At 34.7% G+C, this 25,240-nt stretch overlaps 1 protein-coding gene across 28 annotated transcripts in view; it reads right to left on the bottom strand.

Annotated features, from left to right (window-relative positions):
* The window catches only part of RIMS2 (regulating synaptic membrane exocytosis 2), a gene marked incomplete at its 5' end in the record, with an annotated part of 569,746 nt that overhangs the window by 344,040 nt on the left and 200,466 nt on the right, over nucleotides 1-25,240 (bottom strand). For 14 of the 28 annotated variants that reach the window (XM_082675022.1, XM_082675020.1, XM_082675030.1 and 11 more), the window contains one exon: nucleotides 3,476-3,597. The exons of the other annotated variants lie outside the window; for them this stretch is intronic. In XM_082675022.1, the coding sequence (XP_082531148.1) occupies nucleotides 3,476-3,597 (122 nt within the window). Of the gene's footprint in view, nucleotides 1-3,475; nucleotides 3,598-25,240 lie in introns of those variants that run through there. 28 annotated transcript variants of the gene reach the window in all.

Below are 25,240 nucleotides of genomic sequence, written 5' to 3' on the forward strand. Positions count from 1 at the left end.
AAAATCCGAAAATGGAAAAACTTATTAAGTACATTTTTTCCACAAATATTACCACAAAAGATAGTCATCATTATTATGTTATTTGAATACTGCTCAAAGCAATTGATTACTCAAGGCCCTGAACACTTAAAAATATACCTTCTAGCATCCCAACATTTTTGTTTGCTTCCAAAGCCAAGATCACAAAATTTAGATTTTATAATGAATTTAGTACTTGAGAACTTTTTGCTGGTAACAAAAGCAATTATCTTTGTATCCTGATTAAATAATTTAATTTGGGGAAAAATGAGTTTACAGTAAGAAAATTTGATAATAAGAATTTAAAGTGTCATTTTATCAAAACCTATCAAGTGGATTTACATTGGATGCCAACACAAATTTTTTTTTCTTGTTGGACCTTCGGTTGTTTTATTTTAGCTGTAAAAGAAGATAATATCCTTCCACTTCCTTTATGCACAAAAATGGTACTCAACAACCACAATGATAAGAGAATCAGCTAAGAACTTTCAGTTTGAAACATAAGGGTCATTATATATGGTTTCCAACAAAAAGCCCATCTAAAATATTTTGATTTTTTTCACTCATAAATAAATTTCAATTATTCATTAGATAACAAAATATTTTAACAATCTATAGTTACCTCCAGTTTAGTGACTTTTAATGCATAAATATTATTGTGTATTGAAAATCTTTGCTTCTTTGACAAGTTGAACCTGGAAATGCTTTTGAAATAATTATTATGGGAGATTTTCATTTTTAACCTTTTATTGCTTGTATGTCATAGAAGTAAACTGCCCTACCACCTGAAAATCTGATGAAAGTTGAGTTGCAAATTTAGGGACAAGATTAGTTACCTAGAAAAAGTCTCAAGAAAACTAGTTGACAGAGTTCCCTTTCGATAATAGATTGTCTACTATTAACACATAGTGCTATTCTAGTAATTTCTCCTAGAGAGCAATTCAGAATAAAATATAATGCAATTTTCCATATCTATGATGTTATGTTTCTGTCACTTTAAAGATCATACTTAATGTCACAATACAATGACTGAATATTCCATTTCAACTAATCCAATTAAACAATTATTATTAATGTAATAACAACCAACACTGCTCTTCCAGAGTGACAGTTATAGAATTGATGCTTCAACTTTAAGACCTTTATTATGTCCAGTCCACAAAGTTGAAAGGCCTGTTATTTAGAAACATTTTTAAAGTTGTTGTAAGAGCACATCATCTGATGACATACTCATATCATCTTTGTTCCATAATTTTTTCTTCAAGAATGATATTTTTAGTCGACATCTTACTTTTCTGATTCAGTGTCTAAGCAGAATAAGAATTTTAAAAGTCCACTGTATCTGATCTGAACCCAAAGTAACCAAGACATTAGAATATGTGGCAATATTAATTATAAGTTCATATAAACTTATTTTCACCTTTGATACTTCTAAAATAATAACTCTTTGTATAATTGGTTTTGCTTGATTAAAAGTAAATCAAGTAGTTCGCATTTATGAAGATCAGTAGAGCTACATGTGAAAAAATTTCATGTTTTCTGAAGACTAAGAAGTCAAAAATATATAAAGGCAGGGGATTTATTCCTCCTAAAACAGAATAAATCTTTATTGATTAACTGGTAGTTTCAGATAATTTTAGATAAAAAATCAAAAAAGTTAAATAAGACTGGCCTCACAGAAGCATTAGAAACTTCACAATTTAATGTTTAACTGCAGCAACATAAAATTCCAGGTTTTTTAATAATGAGAGCATTGCAATTATAAGCATGCCAACAATAATAGAAACTTGAGGCCAAGGAAAAGAATAGTAATAGGGATGCACACGATTCCCTCAAAAAATAGATATTCTCATATTTTAAAACTACTAACATATACTTTAAAACTAATTCCATACCATGCTGTTAATAGCACCACTTCTAAAGTGAATGTATACCCAGCCCAAATATTAATATTTTTAACACATAAATTCTTGGCATAAAAAAAAGAAACAGAAATCAAACAAGGAATAGATGTATAAAGGATGAGTACCAATCCTAAAAGTCTGATAGCTTCAGATCATGGAAATTTTAAGAAAGCCATACTGCCTCTTTTATGTAAATGTAAAATGCAATACAGATTATTTTTATCATTACAGATACTCAAGCAATGTATTACTAAACTAGAAAAAAAAATCTTAAAATATAGATAGCCTATTTTAGAATATCACAGAATTTCATAACTCACATATTTTAAATTAGTCCAAAAACTGAACGTAAAAAACAATCAAATTAGTTAATTGAAGAGAACTGTATGGGGAAAGAAGTGAAATTTTATAAAAAAAGATACGTTATTCTATATTCCATGAAAAGGTCATAGATATATTTATCATCAGTAAACATTTTAAATGTCAACAAATTCTAAAAGCCTCCTTTTCATTTGCTAAATCAAAACATATACTGTGTAATAGGTATTTTTTAAATCTCTAAAATAGGCTGCCTCACATTGTTCAGAGACCCTAAAAGGAAAAGACCAGCAAAAACCATGCAATATCCTATGCACTCTTAGTTCTCCCTCAATTTCCAGAAGGTTTCAGTGCATTATCATGTTCACAGAATTTCCTTCTCAGTCTTTCACCACATATATTTAGTTTAAATGGGGTCTTTTCTACACTAGGTATATAACATTAGAAATTCTCAAAACGCAAACAACTTAAATGAGGGGAGAACTGGGTGATAAAACAGCATTTTAAAAGCATTCTTTAATAGGCTATCTCTTTTAGTGTAAGCCAGAGAAACCATCTAAAACATATGTCCATAATTTAACAACCTTCACCACACACACACACACACACACACACACACACACACACACACACACACACACACACACACACCCCAAAAAAAGATCAGGTTGAAAAAGCAATAGGAATTTATAACAAAGCATCCTTCCAAACTAGCTGACCTAATACAAAGCGTTATTAGCAGTTCCATAATATAGCTTGTTTTAAAGTGATTATTGATCTACCCTGCACAGAGAAATGTCTTAGACCTAGAAAACATCTTCCACATGTTTTATAAAGAGCATGCATGATTGCTAATTCAGATATTCCAACAAATCACATATGATTATATATCCCCATCCTTATATATGCAATGTAATCACTGGCGTGATCACAAAGGAAAAATGTCTATCAGACATTTTAAGTTAATCATTTTATTAGAAAATGAAATCATGAAACAGCCTGTATTATGTTTCAGAGGTCAAGCTAGTTGAATTTAAGATGCTTTCTGTGCTTTGAGGTAAGCTTATTTTCCTTCTTAAAATCAATTAAGAACTACATAAAATTTTATATTTATGATTAAAAAGACAACACCCTTATACTACTAATATTTCAATACTGAACAATTTTACAGACATATAAGATTATTATTCTGAAAATATCAATAGTAGAAGAATATATAGTTTAGCTTTACCCACCTTGTATTGTTTAGTGTTTGTCCAAAAAGCTCATTTTGTAAAATATTTGGTGGGGATGAAAAAACCCCATGAAAATGAGATAAAACAGAATTGCAGACCTGGCGCAATGTCTCAAATTGCATTTTCCTTCCTTTTTTCTTCCTTCTCTTATTTTTCCTTACCACCTGTCTTTAAAGTCATCTATTTGCAGACACCATCAAATAAAAACATGCCAATCAAGTTCCATATTTCTCCTGAGCTCTGTAAAAACTGCGCTTAAATGAGCAGAGGTTGATAGTTAATTGTACAGTCATTATTCTTCTAATTCAGTCGTAGAAGATTCAGTACCCGTGCGGCTTTCGGCTTTCTCCTGACTGTAGCAAGAATTCTAAACAGCAGTAAGCTTTTTGGGCATTCCCAGCTGAAGTGCGAAGCTGAGCTGCTTTCATGTACTCTACTCATATTTCTCTCAGCCTATTAAAAACACGCAATGAATAGATGCTGTCATCAGGAGTTTCAGCACATCTGGCTACCAGCAATAAAATCTCAGAAGTAATAAAAATGGGGCAAGGTATCTTCTCAATGTTACTACAAGGTAAGAGGGAGAGAAACTATAAATTTCCCAACCCTTTTCTCTTTCCCTGAAAAATGAATAACTCCAGCAACAGAGTATATAGGTCTCATCAATGTACAGGTTGCTGCATAGGACCAGAACACTCAAAAAATAAGTAGTAGGCTTCCCTGGTGGCACAATGGCTAGGAATCCGCCTGCCAACGCAGCAGACAAGGGTTCGAGCCCTGGTCCGGGAAGATCCCACATGCTGCGGAGCAACTAAGCCCGTGTGCCATAACTACTGAGCTTGCGCTCTAGAGCCCCCGAACCACAACTACTGAAGCCTGTGTGCCTAGAGTCCATGCTCTGCAACAAGAGAAGCCACCGCAATGAGAAGCCCGTGCACCGCAACGAAGAGTAGCCCCCGCTCGCCACAACTAGAGAAAGCCCGCACACAGCAACGAAGACCCTACACAGCCAAAAATAAATAAATAAATTTTTAAAAAATACTTGAAAAAAAAGTAGTATATCCTTCTTTTGATATCATGAAGCAATAAAAATATAACAGACAATAGGGCTTTTATTGCCTGCATTTATAATGCCATAATTCTCAAGAGACATTTGGAAAACATGTACTTAGTTGTCTTAATTCTTCTTTAATTTTAAAACGTCTTCATCGGGCTTCCCTGGTGGCACAGTGGCTGAGAGTCCGCCTGCCGATTCAGGGGACAAGGGTTCGTGCCCCGGTCCAGGAGGATCCCACGTGCCGCGGAGCGGCTGGGCCCGTGAGCCATGGCCGCTGAGCCTGCGCGTCCGGAGCCTGTGCTCCGCAGCGGAAGAGGCCACAACAGTGAGAGGCCCGCGTACCGCAAAAAAAACAAAACAAAACAAAAAAGTCTTCATCTATTTATTTTTAAAGGAAAATGAACAATTAAAGGAAAGTAAACAATGTTCAATCTGGGCCCTTTCTAAAGGCCATACATAGTGACTACATGATATTTATGTAATGGTAGAAAAAAATTATACCTTATCAATTAAAACTCACTTAAACAGCACACATAAAATATGAACTTTCTCACAAATCAAAAAAACACAACGAAGGCCAGAGAGACTTTATCAACTATTATTAATTTATTTCAATAATGGTAGTCACAGTATTTTTCAGAAGGATATTTCCTGACGGCCCCAGTGGTCTTAGAGTACTCCAGATCACCATCCATTCTTAATGAGTAATTCTGGTTTAGATAAAATCTTAGGTTAATCTATATCCAGAATCATCCATCTTTCTACAACAGATGCTCTGGTGTAGCTCTGGTGAATTTAAAACCAAATTTTAAAAATCAACTCACTTATAGAGATGATTAATATATTTATTGATCTCTAATTGTTCCTAAATCATGACATTTCTTTAACAGATACATCCCTTTTAGCGCTTTTTCCCTCAACTTTTAGCCTTAACCTCCTCTATACCCTTTCACACACATACCACTATCAATAAATATGCACTTAAATACACTAAGAAGTTTTTTTAGAAGTGGTGAATTCTTTTTTGACATGAATAAACATGTCACAAAATAACAACACAAAATAAACAATAATATAAATTTTTAAATGACACAAAGTAAACATGTAATAATATAAACTTTTAAACAAATCATTTACTTCTTTTATAAACTAAGGTCTTCAATTATGGATTTGTCCTCAACTAAGAGTGTTCCTATTTTGCTTATTATTTTAGATTTTTATAGGTGCACACTAATCTATTTATGAAATATACACATAATAGTCATAAAGTATTTTTTGGCTTATAAAGTTCTTCTAAATTTTTTTAATATCTAGAAAACATTATGAGTAAGTGATAAAGTTGCTATCATTTTATAGATGAAAAGAAACTTAGGTGTTAAGGGATTAAAGATCACACAGCTTGTAAAAGATAGAGTATTTGAATGAAGGTCTTTGCTTCAGACTCCACTTCACATGCTCCTTCCCTGTCATTCTATCTTCTATATACGTGCACACGTGGGCGCACACACATACACATATACAGACATATATGCACATCTATTTGTAAACAGATCAGTCTCCATAGATGAACACGAAACCTACCTGCCAGTGACCCAGTCAAGTATATTTCAGTTAGAGCAAACATCTCAAATTTTTCAGCTCACAAGTAACTTTAAATGGGTTTCTTCCATTTAACTCAAACAGAAGCAACCTGATGTGCTTCAAATTTTTAAGCCTCTGATTACAAGGTTGATTTTCACATCTATGAAAGGTCAGTTTCCATAAGTGGAAACATGCATTTTTAAATTCTTACTTTCAAAGTTTATACCATCTGTGATATACATATATATATATATATATATATATATATAGTTTTCCCCCTTGTGGGTAGATTCAATTTTTATAAATAATCAAAAGCCATTTTAAAGCAACTCTATTAAATAAGAAGGTGATTACACTGCAAAACACTCTCTGTCGTTAAAAAAAGTTTCTTTGAAGGCAAGCTCACAGCAAGAGTTTCAAAAATGGTCTAAGCAATAGAAAGACTACTGGAATGAGCCTCAAAATGGTTTCTTTGAAGTAAACAATATAGCAACGACCTTCCTCAGAGCCTTATTTTCCAGCTGTCACTGGACAACACACACTTCTGGTTGGCTTACTCACAGTTCCTTCAATATCTCAGAGGAGATTTCTTCCACTTTCCCACCTCATTATCAACTTTCACCTTCTCCTACTCAACCTTAAGGGCTCAAATGTCACTTTCTCAAAAAAACTTTCTTTGACCTGGATTAGGTCTCCCGTTATGCACTCTCATTGTACCCTATACTTTTTCTTCATAGCATTTGATAAAAGTATAACTATATATTTACTTGAAAAAGAATGTTTAATGTCTTTCACCCTCAGTTCCATGAGATTAAGGCCCACATTTATTTGTTTACCACAGTGCCTAGTATAGAGTAGGTGCTTAATAAATAAGAAGCCTAAATTTTATGGAAAACTTAATTATTTTTTATTCACATCCCATAAGTAGGACAGGAAACTGCTCAGGGCTTAATTTGGTTCTTAGCTTCTGTGTTTGTTTGTTTGTTTGTTTTAGCCTACCACATCATGTTATAAGGCTTAATAAATAGAAGAAAGACCAATATTTGCAACCAAAAACATTGTTCATTGGATGGACTTTGTAATTTGTTATAAATATCCTAAATATTATAAAGAATGTTTATAGCTAATATTTGTTTTAAATTTTCTACATACTGAAGGCTCACAAGTAACTTAAATATCAGCGGCTTCTATAAGGACAGAAAGAACATGGCACTTGAGGTCAAATGGCCTGGATTTAAGTACTGACTCCTAATACTATCTAGCCCTAATACTTCAGGATGTTCACTTTATATATCCGAGCTACGGTTTCTTCAAATGTAAAATAAGCTACATCACTTATTTCATAAAGTTATTATTATATGAAAACATGTAATATATATAAATGTATTTTATAAACTATAAAGTATATAGTACTTGGAAGTAACCTCACTATGAACTATCTAAGGAATCAAATTATTGGAACCAGGATTCTAACAATAATGTTAGGTATCTTTTACTTATCATATTTATTCATGCAAAAAATATTTATAGAATTTCTTTGGGTAAGTTTCTATATCCCTGTTCGTTAGATGCTGAATGAAGGGATGCAATGCTTATGCTTACACCTTTCTGCAAAAATGAGATAAATTCAGAATGTCCTTCAAGTAAGGTCAGCTCCATACTTACACCTAGTCCTGCAGAGAGGCATTAACTCTCACAAATGGTGTAGCTGTTGGCAATTGTTTTCTCTATGACTGTTCTATTAGAATCTTTAGCTCCTCAATGGAAATGACAATGTCAACTAGAGTTCCCAAGGAAGAAGAGATGTTAAGAAACTTTGAGCAGCAGAGGCAATTTCATTAAAGATGATAGTAAAAAAGTCAATCAACGCTTTAAAAAGTTCAACCTAAAAGTAATCCCCAAATTTCATATAAAAATAAAAACATAATTTATTTTGCCTATTAAACTGGCAAAGTATTGCCCAGAAGGTCAGAGAATGGGCACTCTTAAACCATATTTACTGGCAGCAGTGTATACTGATAGAACCTTTTTGAGAAATATTTAGTAGTATGTAGTAAAAACTTTTAAAATGTTCAAATTCTGAGAGAACACTAGGAGCATAAACACCAAAATGTTAATATTGATGATCTCTGGGTGAAAACATCACAGAATTTTTTTCCCATTATGCTGTAGTTTTTGGTACAGTACCCACAAGAAAAGCCAAAATTTAACCTACGTAATGTGGAGACTTCTACAATTACAATGAAGTCATTCATTAACCATAATATATTAAATATGATGTTAGCCCATAAACTTTTGCTTAGCAATGCTCAAGTAAATCAAATACTAGATTATTAGTTTTCCCATGATTGGCTATACCCATTAGCACTGGTATCTATTCTCTTCTTTATCGATAAGTTCCTAAAATTCTGTAATAAGTCAAATTATTTAATTAGTACTATGAAACATCCAAATGAGATGAGAAAACAAAACTTAGTACTAACTTCTTTACATCAGGCCTGCTGTAAGAGGAGAAGGTGCTTCTTCATATCTCACACGGAGATATCTGGCTGTTAAAATGTGTGGAGGTTTTCCAAACCATCTCCTCGTCAGTAGAAGCTGTTCGTCTTGCTCACCTCCCAAGCCATAATCTGATAATTATGGCAGTTCCATTGCTTTATCCTTTTCCACTCTGTCTCCCAAATCAGTGTTTTCTAATCTTTTTTATTTTTATTTTTATTTTATTTTATTTTGCAGTACGCGGGCCTCTCACTGCTGTGGCCTCTCCCGTTGCGGAGCACAGGCTCCGGACGCGCAGGCTCAGCGGCCATGGCTCACGGGCCAGCCGCTCCGCGGCATGTGGGATCTTCCCGGACCGGGGCACGAACCCGTGTCCCCTGCATCGTCAGGCGGACTCTCAACCACTGCGCCACCAGGGAAGCCCAGTAAGTTTTTTTAAATGTGTTGATCCTCAGTTATTTTCTGATGTACCAAAAAAATTCTGTAGCATTTCCCAGGGCTTGAATCTGTATCTATCTCCCTAGTTTTGACCAGTGAGGCAGAACAGCCTCCACAGTTTCTACCATCTAATTCAGAAAGGAAAGGGAAAACAGTGAAAGCCTCCACAAATGTATGAAGTCCCACCATCATTATCATCTCCCCAACTCCTCTTTCTAGGCCAGATATATGAGGGCTAATCCTACTGTGCTTTGAATCAAGCTGCATTATTAGAAGTATTACAGAGCTGCTTCAACAGTCCAGAGCAGCTCTTACCAGAGCAGTCCCCACACCTACAAGCTGGCAGCAGGAATACCTTTCCTATCAGACTCAAGAATCAGGCTGTAGAGTGCTAATCCTAGATTTAAACTCTAGAATGAAAATATCCAGAGTGATTATATGCTCTGACACCTAGAGGTTCTTCTGTCTGTTAGAGGAAAGAGAACGAAGACCTCTGAAAATACATTCTGGTAAGTCCCTCCAGTATTAGGACTGCTAGTTCCAAGTAATTATTCCCTTGATAATTATCAAGAGAATGACTGGAAGCAACACTACAATTTCAGGGAGCAATATCCATATGAATAAGATCCAATTCCATCTCTAATAGCGCCACTGTCCAGGAACGACGGTATGGAAATATTTATAGCCTTGGGACTCCAAGCACTCAACTTAAGCTTGCAAACTGCCTCCAGAAGGCACCTCTACTACCTAGTAAATTCCAAGTATCCCTAGATTCTTCAAGAAAGAAATACTGACTGCACATTGTCATTATATGAAAATGAAAAATGATAATCATTGGCACAACTATAAATGTGTTTTAGCAAAATATGAGAACAAATGAAATACTGTGCAATAATAGTGGTCTCCAAGAGTTCCCATCCACAATCCCTTTCTTTCTTCTTTCTTTCCCTGCTTTCTTTTTTTATCCTTTTCCATTATGGTTTATTATGGGATATTGATATTGAATATACACAATTCCTTTCTTTCACGCAATTTCCTTCTACTCGTTACATCATGAAAAAAGGGAGGAGTGGAGACATCATAAATACACCAAAAAATTATCTCACCACATGTGGATGAAAGGACATCAATTAGAAAGTTGATACGATAGTCAAACCAAGATATTAGTTGGCTTGAATTAAAATGATCACAGTAAAATGGAGACAAAAAAAGACTAAAAAGCAGATGTTGAATCAACCAAGACACAATGATTGATTGGCCACAGGGGTGGGAGGTAGTATATGAAGGTCAAGAGAGGAATAAAAAATGACTCTCAGATTTCTTTCGTAAGTAATCAAGCAGATAATCTTAAAATTTGCTGAGAAAGAGAACACTAAAGGAGGAGCAGATTGAGGGAAAAGGAAGGGAAAGATGATGAGTTGTTGAATTTAAGGAGCATGTAAGATAGCTAGAAAGCCAGATAAGTAAGCAATTGGATATGTCACTTTGGAGTTCAGAAAAGAGTTCTCAGCTAAAGATATAAATTCAGGAAGCATCAGCATGTTAGTAATGATTAGATGAGATCACCCAGAGCGAAAGTTCAAAGTGGAAAAAAAAGTCTAAGACGGTATACCAGGGAATTAAGTTCCACATTGTCATCAGGTAAAGAAGAAGCATAAAGAAGAAAGAAGAGGAGAAGCCACAGAGGTAGGAGGAAATCAGGAAAGTGTGGTGGTCTCTAAGCCTTAATAAAAGACAATGTTTTAAGAAGAATGGTATGATTGGACTTCCCAGGTGGTCCAGTGGTTAAGAATCCGCCTTCCAAGACAGGGGACACGGGTTCGAGCCGTGTTCTGGGAAGACCCACATGCCACGGAGCAGCTAAGCCCGTGCACCACAACTACAGAGCCTGCACTCTTGAGTCCGCGAGCCACAACTACTGAGCCCGCGTACCACAACTACTGAAGCCCGCACGCCTAGAGTCCATGCTCCGCAACAAGAGAAGCCACCGCAATGAGAAGCCCGCACATCGCAACAAAGAGTATCCCTTGCCCACTTCAACTAAAGAAAGCCCGCGGGCAGCAAGGAAGACCCAACGCAGCCATAAATAAATAAATAAATAAATTTAAAATAAATAAAGTAAAATGTAAGCTACTTTTACAGTTTATAAGTGTTCCCAGAATGTAAAAAAGAAAGGATTATGTGAAAATATAAATAAAAAGACCAATGTAGGTCCTGGACATAAACATAACCCCCAAATCTCACATTTTTTGAGAGAATAAAACACAAAGATGCACTGAAGCACTGGATCAAAATATATTTAGGCAGGAGGGGGAAATACTGCAATGAAAAAATCAAATATTCATAATTCTCCCCATTCACATGACTCTAATTCTTATTAAGCAAACTCAACCAGAAGAAATGGGTTTCTTACCACTTTCCAGACAGAAGTATTAAATCAACCTCAAAACTTTCAACCATGTCAAATAATTTATACAAATGAATTTCAGATATATACCACTGAAGTGAAAAAGTTATTTTTACATCACAACAATTTTGAGTTCATATATTCTGTAGTCTTACAGTCTTGGCTGTTTGAAAAAATATAAACTTTTTCTGAGAGATGTAACTAAAATTTGTCAATCCTGCTCTATGAACATTTGTGTGTTCTCTTTCTCACACAGAGAAAAGGAAGATTAAAATAGTTTTAAAGATTGGATAAACGGAAAACTCAATACAAATTTGAAAATACTACTGAGAAAAAATAAGTTCAGAACTAACACATAAGAATAGACAAAAAAAAAAAATGCTCGGGTGGAAATGTAATAAAAGAAAGAACTGAAAAGAAAAAAATGGCTGGGGGTTGCATCAGTAGAGAGGGGAGGTCACCCTTAAGTTTAATTTTCCAGTTCAAGCACTGTGTAATTAGGTAAGCACAGTGCGAACTGTTTCACCAATAACCTTCAAACAAACCTTGAAAGACCTTTCCAGACAAAGAGCTCCAAATCATATCTCAGAACTTCCAACGCTGTCAAATAACATATATAAGCCTCTCTCAGGTATATATCACGGACATAGAAATAGTTGATTATAGGTAATAAAAATTTTGATTCTCTACACTATTTATTTTTGTTGCATTATTTGCTTGAAAAAACTAGAGTAGCCATAGATTACTAAAGAAGAAATCCACAAGATTCTATATTAATATTCCTAACAGCAAACTGTATCCCAAATCTTAGGACAACAGCAATTTATCATGTATTGAGCTATCTTGAGATGCATGAGACTAATTCATTCTTTAGGATTCCTAAGGATAAAAGAGATCACACAAAATTAAAACAAAAACACTTAAGAGAAATACACACTAGTACCATATTAAATACTGTACACACACACACAAGAATGGACATACATAATTAAAAATAAAAATGAGAATTTCTGTAAACTGCTTACAAATTTAAAAATACAATTTGAAAACTGCTCGTGAGTTTTAAACCAAATTTCTCAATGACTGCAGCAACTTTGCAGGTAGAGGCTACAGTCAAAAGATGCCAGGATCACTTCAAGAAAAACCCCTGTCCCAATCCACTACATATTAAACATATTCCTACCACTCCTGCTAGAAACTAAAGTCAGCAAAGATCTTTTGCACTTACTTATCAGGAGGAGCAGAGCACAGACAAACTCAAGGACAAAACCAGAGAGTTTCATATACTTTAGGTTATCTTTTATAATCCTGTCTGTATATATTTAAATACTCTATTGGTGATGAAGCAGGAGACTACTAAAAATTTAATCTCCAGTCTAGCAAATCTTGAAAGTGTAGTCTAGTGACCTTAGTGGGGTCCCCAAGACTCTTTCAGAGAATCTGCAGGGTCAAACTATATTCATAATAGTACTAAAATGTTATTTGCCTTTTGGACTTTCATTTTCTCATGGGTGTACAGTGGAGTTTTCCAGAGGCTACCTTATGTGTGACATCTCAAGATAATAAATACACAAGGAGATAAAAGAGTCCAGCTGTCTTCCACTAAATCAGACATTAAAGGGATATGCAAAAATGTAAAATAATGCCAATTTTCTCACTAAATTTTTCTTTTCTTTTTGAAATACTTGAAATGTTAGTTTTTATTTACATTTTCATTTAAAATATTGAAATATTTGTTTTATATTACTGCAGAACACATCATCACACACTTGGTGGTGGCTTAACAAAACATGTATTTATTATCTTACAGTTTCTATAGGTCAGGAACTCAAGCATGGTTTAAATGGTGTAATCAAGGGGCTGGCCAGGCCACATTTCTTTCTGAAGCTCAGGGTCCTTTTCCAAGCCCATATGATGGCAGAATTCAGTTCCTTGTGGCTCTAAGATTGAGGCCCCATTTTCTTGCTGGCTGTCAGCCAGGGGATGCTCTCAGCTCCTAGAGACTCCACCACATATGCCTGCCATGTGATCCTCTCATAGCTCTTTCACAACATAGTAGCTTACTTCTTCAAAGCAAGCAGAAGAATCTCTTACTTCAGTCTAAGACATAGTCTTGCATAATGTAATATAAGCACAGAAGTGACTATCCCATCATTTTTGCCATACTCTATTAGATAGAAACAAGTCACAAGGTCCATACGTACCCAAAGGAAGGGTAAACGCTTCACAGCTCAACTTAGAATTCTATCTACTCCATATGCAGTGGGTTTACTGTTATTTTTAAATTAATTAATAAAGATATATTTTAATTTTTTCTCAGTTTTTATTCCTAATATGATAAACATCAATAAATATAATCCATATAAACAAACGCTCTTTGAGGTCCTCAATCATTTTTAAGATTGTAAAGAGATCTCAAGACCAAAATGTTTGAGAATCATTGCTCTAATCTAAGCTGCCTCTTATATTCGCTGCCTCTTATATTTGACACATGATAAAAGATAAGAAAACAAGGGAATTCCCTGATGGTCCAGTGGTTAAGACTCTGTGCTTTCACTGCCATGGGCACAGGTTCAATCCCTGGTCGAGGAACTAAGATGCCACAAGCTGTGAGGCGCAGCCAAAAAAAAAGATATGAAAACTTACTTTCTGCAAGTAATGTTTCTATTTTAAAAGAAACAAGCAGTAGTCATGCTCCCAATATAAAACGAAATTTTAAATTGAGGAAATGACTCAAGTTATTTAGCTTTCCATATCATATTTAGCTTGAAAATCTGAACTATAATCATTTATTTTTACAAATGTTTAAATATTCCCCATCCAATCCCATACTTTCACAATTTCAGGGAATTGTAGGAGCAATCTTCTTGAGTAGATAAAAACATGTAGGTTCTAGGCATAACTGGAACAGGGATTGTTTATCTATAGTAAAATGCAAGAAGTTAGAGAATATGAGCACAGATATTTCAGTGTAAGTGAGTACAAAAGAATTCAAAGACCTCACCATGATGCTGACTACTATTATTCATGTTATTATGGATTGATGAATTTAGATGCCTGAATCCCTGAACAATTAAAGATATCAAATAGGAAAATGTATCTTTATTTTTATTTAAAGCTTGGACTCCAAATCCCTATTTTTTAACTCTAGTGAGATATGCTAGCCTTTATATGAGCCTTGAAAAGACTATTCTTGCTCCTTAAGTTTCAGTACTAGATAAGACAATTATAGTGGCTGGCTCCTTAGTCTCACTCTTCTTCCCCTTTTTCCAAAGGGTACTTCCCAATTGTTTCATCTCAGGCCTGTCTTATCACATCAGCTATAAGAGATGAAAATATACAGTGCAAAAAATGGAAGCAGGCATTTACCTCAAAGCACTTTCATTGATTACCACTTTACTCACTTTACTCAAAGATCTGAGAAACACTTCTACACTCACCAACACTCACCCTTGCCCACCTCAATATGGCAGTCCAATTTCATAGCCCTTATCTATCACAACCTTGACCAACATCAGAACTGCTTTACTTGATGTATGTCAGGAGAGCCAAAGAGTAAAGGGAGAGGTGGTGAAACCCCCTAGAAGTAAGTACATAACATTAATATTGTCATAAGCGCCAAACTAGAAGCAATATACTCCCACAGCTCACTGTGCAGATTCAAATGTACATTTCTACTGCCAATATATCTGTAAAAAAAAAAAATCTGTGTAAAAGGATTATATGAACATTTATGCTAATATTAGCTTAAAAATTGTTACAATTTATGAAATTTTATATGTTTAATGCATGAGTGACCCAAGTAATTCAAGATACATATTATTGTTGGAATGAAAAAACAGTCTCAAAAATGGTCATTTTGGTGTTAACCAATCATTTTCTCAGCAACAGCTTAAAAAAAAGTGCTGCTGCTAACAAAACCACCACCAATACCTAATAAATTACCCCCATCTTAATGTCTAACTAGCTATTCTCTCCTTCTAACTTTACTACAAAGCATTTTCCTTGATATCATTATCAAAACCAATATAGAGCTATATTTTGGAAGTGAATAAAAGGCACTCAAAAGAAACTTGTTAGGGGCTTCCCTGGTGGCGCAGTGGTTGAGAGTCCGCCTGCCAATGCAGGGGACACGGGTTCGTGCCCCGGTCCGGGAAGATCCCACATGCCGCAGAGCGGCTGGTCCCGTGAGCCATGGCCGCTGAGCCTGCGCGTCCGGAACCTGTGCTCCGCAACGGGAGAGGCCACAGCAGTGAGAGGCCCATGTACCGCAAAAAAAAAAAAAAAAAAGAAAGAAAGAAACTTGTTAAAAATGAATTTATAGACACTTTCAAGAAAGAGTAAGTAATAAGTAGCGTCTCAGTCAATTAAATGTCACTGATTAGGAGAATGGATATTGGTTTATAATATTTCAAGTATGACTGAAAAGCAACTACTTCAAAAGTGACCAGTATAGTCAAGTCATACTCTAAAGAAAGTAACAACTTCCCTAGACTTAAAATAAGAAGAACAAAACAAGTAGACAGTAGACTAAAAGGCAAAACTTCTATAAGGCAAAGTAATTATGACTGAATGTCATTACACATAAAGTAAAAAGTCACCAAATCCAGCCAGAGACACAGAGGAGTGGTCACTGAAATTATCCCAAGGATACCAGCGTATATAAAGGTGAGTTGAAATTGGAATAAATATAGTTCTAAGATGTAGATCAGTAGGGAACATGGAAAAGGTTAAAATGGAAAGAAGTATCCTACCAAAAGGTCTTATTCTGTCTACAGTATTTTAAAAGGAAGACGATAGAATGATTTTCAAATGATTAGTGAGACATTCCCATAATGAATACAGCTGCCATGGCTTATAAAACCAGACTGTAAAAATACCCATATGCTCAAGAATAAATAAGTAATCTGAACAGTTCTATACCTATTGAAGAAACTGAATTCATAGTTTTAAAAACCTAGCCACACAAAAACCCCAGGCCCTTGGCATCAGAGACAAATTCTACCAAACATTTAGAGAAAAAATAATGACAGTTCTACACAAACTCTATACAAAGTTCTTTCTACACAAATTTGCAGAAAATTGAAGACAGAAAAGCACTTCCTAACTGCTGAGGCCAGCATTCCCTTGATACCAAAACCAATGACATTACAAGGAAAAGGCACTACACACCAATATCCTTCATGAACATAAACTGAAAAATCTCTAACAAAATATTAGTAAGTCAAATCCAGCAATAAATAAATCGAGTAACACCATCATGACCAAAAGGAGTATCCCAGGAACACAAGATTGGTACAACATTTGAAAACAATGAGTGTCATTTCATTCTACAAACAAACCAAAGAAGAAAAATCATATTATCATCTCAACAGAGGCTGAAAAAAAGCAATTGACAAAATTCCACAGCCATTCATAATAAAAAAAATTCTCAGCAAACTAATAATAGTATAGAATTTCCTCAACTTCATAAAGGACATCTATGAAAAACCTATAATTAACATCATATTTGATTGTGAAAGACTCAAAGATTCACCCTAACACTGGGAATAAGACAAAGATGTCATTCTGACTACATCTATTTAACACTGAAGTGGAAGCACTAACCAAACAGTATAAGAGATGGAAAGACACAGCTTACAAATTGAAAAGTAAGAAATAAAGCTATCTTTTTTACAGGTAACATAATCATCTATGTAAAAAACACAAAAGAAAGTTTTTAGAAAAAGAGTGTGGTACTGTCACGGGATAGGTAATTAGACTAACAGGACAGAAGAGAGAACTCAAAAATGGCCCAACTGTATTCAGGAACATGTTATAAACAGAAGTGGTACCAAAAACCAGTGGTATGTGTTTTGAATCTCTACTCCTCCTTCTTCCATCTCTTCTCTTTGACCTAGTCAGGAGAGGTTCTCCATCTGATTAGACTGGACCCACCTAGACAATCCAGGATAATCTCCCCATTTTAAGGTCCATAACCTTAATCACATCTGCAAAGTCCCTTTGGCAACACAGACTAATATATTCACAGGTTCCCAGGGATCAGGACCTAGACATCTTCGGAGACCACCATTCTGTCTACCACAGAAGATAATGCAGCAGTCTGGAGCAATGAATTAACATTCCTACATGTATCAATTTTTTAAAATGCAAGATCTAAAGCACCATATCATTTATGTAATTTAAACACATACATACACAATGCAACACTTTTTATTATTCAAAGATACATATTTAGGTGAAGAAACACAACAGAAGCCTTACACAGATCACTGAAGTGCCATAAACTGATCTGTAGGATTACCAAAACTCACTACATCTGAGAACCAAAATAAAACAAAGAGTGGCAGAACTGACACTGATGATCTAGGAATAGCTACACTACACAAATTTGCTTTCCTACTATTTTTATATCATGCTGTTATCTTCTTCTGTCTTTAAAATTCCTTCATTAAAATTCTGTTGAAGTTCTAACAAATTTACAAAACTTCCCCTAAACTGCTCTATTTTGTTCCATCATTTAGATTTGTTCATTTGATTCTCTGACTACTTCCATATATTTCTAAGTTATATTTTGTTACATGTTTTTACCAGTTTCAAATAGTTATGTTTATATAACTACATCATTAATCCTGACTTACTTATTAGATAATAAATTCTTATGGCACAGTGCCTCTTTTACTGTCTTTGTATTTCTCCGTATAAACTAGTGTTATAAATAAAGTATATACTCAATAAATATTGTAGGCTAAGTACCTGCAGTAATATTTGTTACAATATAGTTCCATGGGGAACTTTCCATAAGTCTAAGTACTATGCAGTGTTTTCATTAGATATCATCTGGAAATCCTCCAAGAAGAATAGTGAGATCATGTAATTTATCCTCCACACAAGGATACTTTTGAAAGTGAAATGGGTGCTCTTAATAATTATGCTTGAAAAAAGGTATAAGCCAGAATAGGCCCTGACAAAATGGGACATAGGTCACCCTACTCAAAAATATATTGAATAACATGGAAAACAGCAATACATTAAATCAAATTCTTTAAGGTGAAGTTAAAATGTGACCGGTCAAAGCAAACAGACATAGAATTTCTTTTAAAATATATTAAAGCACTTAAAATTCCCCATCATCATTGCAGGTATCTAAGAAACAACAGAATTCTAGAGATCAATCTTACATGTAACAACCAATAGTTAGTTCTCTTATACAGGTTAACATATTTTTACAAAGATATTACCAAAAAAAAAAAAAAAAGAGTCTAAGAGACAGAAAAATGCAGTACTTGATTCCATAAGTAAATTTAATGTTTTTAAACACAGGATAATTGCAACAGGTAAAAGTTATGGGAAAGGTAGCTATCTGCTTGTCTTTTCAATGATTCAATTTATTTCACTTCATTCCAATTCAACTGATATTCAATGAGTGCCTACAATTTCTAGAACCTAAACTAGACATGCATGGATGCAAAGATACAAAAGAAAGTATGCCCTCAAGTTGTTCAAAACAAAGAGGAAAAAAAAACATTTATAACAAGTACACTAAAGGTCAGACAGTGGTAAGTGCTAAAATATACAAAGTATAGATGTATATATATATATGTGTGTGTGTGTATACATATACATATATATGTGTGTCTATGTATACACACACATATATAAAGGTACCATATATACAAAGGTTTAAGCAAAAACTATAATTCTTACTGGGAAAAAAATAAAAGAAAGCTTCATGTAAGTAGAGACGGGGCCTTGACTTTGAAGAAAAAGTAAGATTTAGGCAGACACACCAAGACAAACCCTTACTTAAGGATCTCGGCCCTTGCAGTTTTTCTGCCTGGAGTGTTCCTCCCCCAGATATCTACATGACTTACTCCTTCACCTCCCTCAAGTCTTAACTCAATGTTAAGGCCTTCCCTCACTTCTAATTAAAACTTGTTAACCATCCCCCTCAGAAATCCCCATCCCTCCTCCCCCGCCCCCGTATTATTTTCCTCCGTAGCAGGGCCTGGGAGGTGCCAGCGACAGGGTGTGCCACTCACATCTACGTGAATGGCTCCCTCTAGCGTTCTTCTCTGCACAGCCCGTGAAGTCGAATGCACAGGCCTCAAGCTGTACTGCTAGCCAGTATACTAGTTACTTCCTATTCTTTTGTCTTCCCCAACTGAAAAGCAATCTCTGTGAGATATTTTGTTCATTGCTATACCCTCAGCACCTAGAAATCTGTCTCTCACACAATCAACACTCAATAAATATTTGTTGAATTAGTGTAAATCTAGAGAGAGAACAGAATTCTAAATAAGAGGAATAGCATGAGCAAATACTTAAAATTTTAAGAATGAAGGATTTTTTTAATTTATTAGTTATCTGCTGTAGCTGTAGGTTGGTGGGGGGAGAGAAAAGTGAGTGATGAGGCCAGAAAGGACAGATGATAGTGAGCCTCAAAAAGTAGAATGAGGGCTTCCCTGGTGGCGCAGTGGTTGAGAGTCCGCCTGCCGATGCAGGGGACATGGGTTCGTGCCCCGGTCTGGGAAGATCCCGCATGATGCAGAGCGGCTGGGCCTGTGAGCCATGGCTGCTGAGCCTGCGCATCCGGAGCTTGTGCTCCGCAACGGGTGAGACCACAACAGTGAGAGGCCCGCGTACAAAAAAGTAGAAGGCTAGGGTTTTGAGTCAGAAAAACCAATGTTTCAGTTGAAATTCTACTTCTGATTTTGGAATCTTGAGAAATCATTGCAGTATAAAAAGGGGAAATCCCACCTTACAACATCATTATGGAAATTAAAATTCAATGCCTTAAATTTTTTCACAGAGCCTAGAACAGAGTAGGTACTCAATAAATGTTAATTTCCCTTAGAAAACTAAGGATTGGAACTTTAAGTACAAAATGGGAAGATATCAAAAGTGAGCAAATAAATGACTTCATCATATCTCTACTTAAAAAGCACAATTCTGGAAACAAAGTAGAATATGTAGAAAAGCAAATAAACTGAGAAGCAGGAAGTCAGAAAGAAAGCAAGACACAGTTAATGCCTAAACAGAGCAGTAACAAAAGTGGAATTGCCCAAAAACTTTATATGAAAATCAAGAGGAAGAGGATTAGGAAATAATACCTAGGTATCTTAACTTGGGCAGCAGGATGACTGGTGGTGCAACCAGCAGGGCTAGAGAATGACAAGAAAGCTGCTACTTTGGAAGGAAAGAGACACAAGATGCAGAACACTTTGATTCTGACATATTTGTGGAACAAAAGGGAAGACTGCACAACCTGCAGTTGAAAATACAAGTCTGGTACATGAAGACCTCAGAACTAGAGATAAACATTTTGGGGATAAATATCATATTTGAATATGAAAGGCAATGATACACAAAAAGTACTGTATCTCACAATCTCAAATGCCAGCTTAATCCACATATTAGTCTACAACCGACTCTGTATCTAGTTCAGGTGGAATAATCACAGAATTAACTTGTCTTGCTTTTGAGAAGTACTTTCACCACCTGGTGGCAAAAATTATAAATACAGGTTAATTTTTAATCATTCAAAAGCTGAGATGATCCCTTACTTGTCATTTGGCTTATCAATAGCATTTCCAGCAATATATTACATGGAAAGTAAGTACTTTCATTCTTCATTTCTGTCATAACTGCTATTTCTCTTCTCATTTTTACTCTGGCCACTAACATATTCAAATTATATAACTGGAAGAAGCATTGGTAAAAACATAACCTTTCAGCTCTCCAGGACTTTCCCACTGCTTCATAATTCACTCATTGCATAGTCCAATATACACCACAAGACAGTTAAATAACTATGAAATTAAGGGTATTACTAAAGCTCATGTTGCCAAGTTTCTTGCTTTCAACAACTAATAGTTTGGATTGTTTAAGGAATAAAATGGTTTTTGAAACTAGATACATGCTTTGAACAAACTGATCAATAGAACAGTACAGAACACCTATAAATATAACTCTAGCATATAATTCAATATGTGATAAAATGGCATCTCAAATCAGTGGGAAGAACAGATTGACCATTCAATAAATATAGTAGCCAAACCATTCAATAAATATAGTAGCAAAATAAAGTAAGGTTGGATCTGCATCTCACACCATACTTTAGTAAATTTCAGACAGCTCACTCTTTTACAATGTAAAAGTAAAATCATAATGGTATTAGAGGAAATCATAGCAATATTTTTTAATCTTAGGAGAGGGCCACAACAAAGGATTAGACACTTCTCCACTGAAGATAAATAAATGATCAATAAGCACAAGAAAAGATGATAAACATCATGAATCATTAGGGAAATGCAAATTAAAACCACAATGAGATAAAACTTCACACTCAGTAGGATGACTATAATCAAAAAGACAAGACAGAAGAATCTAAAACATATGTCCACACAAAAACCTGCATAACAGCATTATTCATAATAGACAAAAAAAGTGGAAACAACTCAAATGTCTATGAATTGACGAATGGATAGGCAAAATGTGGTATATCTGTACAATTAAATATTACTCAGCCATAAAATGAACAAACTACTGATGTACGCTGCAACATGCATGAACCTTGAAAACACTGTGCTAAGTGAAAGAAGCCAGACACAAAAGGCCACATATTGTATGATTCTATTTTTATGAAATGTCCAGAACAGGCAAAACCATAGAGATATAAAGTAGATCAGTGGTGTCAGGGAGCTGATGGCAGGGGAGTATGGGGAGTAACCGTTAATGGGTATAGAGTTTCTTTGGGGGGTGATGGAAATGTTCTGGAATTAGATAGTTGTAATGGTTGCACAAATTCACCCCTTTAAAGTATAAAATCCACTGAATTTTATACTTTAAAGGGGTGAAGTTTTTTGCAAATGAATTATATCTCTATTTTTTTAAAATATGGAGAGTCGTATAAGAAAAAATATTCTACTACAGTAAAAGGTGTACTTATGTTTATACATTGGAAAAAGAACAATATAAGCAAAGTCAAAAGATAATAACAAACTGGGAAAAAGTATTTGCAATCTGAGGTAAGCAGACTTCTAAAATAACCCCCGAGATTCGCACCACCCAGTGTACACACCTTGTGTTATCCCCTTCCCTGGAGTGTGGGCAGAACCTGTGGATATGATGGGATTTAACTTCCATGATCAGGTTACATTATATGACAAAAGTAAGGTGATTTTTGGATATAATTAAGATACCTACTCCGCTGACTTTAAATTAATCAAAAGGTAAATTATGGAACGTAAGCCTGATCAAGTAAGTTAAAAGATAGTTTATAGAGGTCAGAGAGAGAAGTCAGAGAGACTCAGAGCAGCACAGGGATTCTCTTGTTGGTTTTAAAGAATAACTGTCATGCTGCAGGGAGGGACACTTGGCAGGGAACTGTGGGTGGACTCTAAGAGCTGAGGCCCTCAGACATACAACTGCAAGGCACTGAATTCTGCCAACGATCAGTGAGATTGGAAAAGGACCCTGAGCATCAGATGAGATCGCAGCCCCAGCCAACTCCTTGATTTCAGTCTAGTGAGACTCTGAGCCGAGGATCCAGAATAACCTGTAGCCTGATCTTGACCCACAGAAACTGAGATAATAAATTTATGTTGTTTTAGGCCACCAGGTTTGTGGTAATTTGTTACACGGCATTAGAAAATTAATATACAATCCATTCCACAAAGGGTCATTTTCCATAATACAAATGGAGATGCTAAAAATCCATTTAGATAAAGACTAACAACTCAATAGAAAAATGGGCAAGATATACGAAGAGAGAGTTCAAAGGGAAAAAAGAAATCTATATGTTCATATACATAAATGCTCAACTTGACTTATTTATGATATAAGAAGGCAAGATTAAGAGTATAATGCAGACTGGTAAAGATTAAAAGTTTTATAACATTGCATTGGCTAAAGAATTAGAAAACAGGATTCCTAATAATTGTGGATAGAAGTATAAATTGGTACATTCTCTATAGTAAACAATTTGGCCAACAAAACAATTAAACTGCACATAATTTTTGACCAAGTGATTCCACTTCCAGAAATTTTAGTTTATCTTACAGATTTACTGTTATACAAAATTTTTTAGTATAAACATATATATGTATCCATATATATGTGAGATTATTTATTACAAGTGTTTGTAATAGCAAAAAACTTTGGCAATAACCTAAGTGTCAATCATTAGGGACTAAATAATTTTGACGCATCCATTAAAAATAATGGTGAAGAACAATCATTATGTACTGGTAAACATATGTTATTAAATGAAAAAAAAATAACAGGATACTATATATATGCTATCATTTTAAAGGAACACATATGTACATACATTTTATATATAAAATATTTATATATTTACATATGTAAATATTTATATATGTAAAAATATATTCTCATATTTGCCGAGAATAACTATAAAAATACTAACAAAAATAGTATTTGTAGAAGAAAAAGAAACTGAGTGGCTAGGGTATGGATAGGTATATAGAACAGGGAGATAATACATAGAAGAAGAAATACACTTTGAAGCATAAGACAATCCTTCCGTATGATCTCGAAACTCTTAAAATTTACTCCAAAAACAAGAATTCAAAAGAAGATGCGAATCAAAAATGTGAGTAATTATGGAATAAGATCTTAAACCATATTTCAAATTACCATAGTTATTTTTCAAGTAGCTATCAAAGCTATCTCTATAGAATAATACTAAGAATATAGAATAATACTAAGTCATTTAGGAGAAAATAACTCCTAACACTTGCTGATAAAGAAAAAATAAATTAATCTAATTTTACTAAAAATTATAGGCTATGAATGAATTCAGAAGTTGCTGCTCTTGACTTTGCACCCAGTTTAAGAGGCATGAAACATAAAATTCTATTTATATCCTTTTTTAGACCAGGTAATTTTTTTATGGTCCACTGGCAAGATCAATTTTGATATTGAATGTCACACCAAAATGCACTATATAAAATACTCCTATATAGTAAAATGGTGAGACATTTTAATAGGTTTCAAATAGCAAGAGTTTATACTTATGCTCTATGTCAACCCTAAGTAGCATAAATCCTAGTTCAACTATGTGTTATCTCAGACTTTAACTGCATTTTCATAGCAAAGTTTTGTTTCTTAACTAATCAATCTGTCTATATCGCTTTTCTTTAACTTATCATATAAATTCCCAAGCATTATGTACAATACATATGCCAATAATATACTGATTTTCAATATGAAGGCTACTACAATACTCCTTTCATTCATTTATTCAACAAATTTCTACTGGTGGTCATCTTTCCCACCATGTAGAACAGCTGAATAGTGAAAACCATTTTGGAGAGACCAAAGAATAGAATAGATAGGCTGAGAAATAGAAAAAAAGATGCTGAGATAGAGTTTGTAGTATTTGAATCCATAACTCTAATTGTTCATAAAGTCTATCCTCATTCTTTTCCTGGGGTTCTTTCTGTCAGACACCCCAATATCCTTATAATTCATCCCCCCTTTTCCTTAAGCTATTTTATTATTCCATTCATTCAGTTTTTCAACAACTGTTCACTGAGCACACTACGTATCAATTTCTATGTGAGGTGCTAGGAATACATTGATGAAGAAGATACACATGACTCTTGCATCATGAAATTTGTTTAATTTGTTCAATTCCTCCCTTACTTTTGTAGAGAAAATTTTCAATGTCTTATAGTTGTTAACCACCACTTTTAAAATGCTTTTTAAAAGGTCAACATTTACCAGTGCAATGGCGTTCTTCTGTTAATGAAGC

Source organism: Grampus griseus (assembly GCF_964374135.1).
Source record: "Grampus griseus genome assembly, chromosome: 17".
Lineage (NCBI taxonomy): Eukaryota > Metazoa > Chordata > Mammalia > Artiodactyla > Delphinidae > Grampus > Grampus griseus.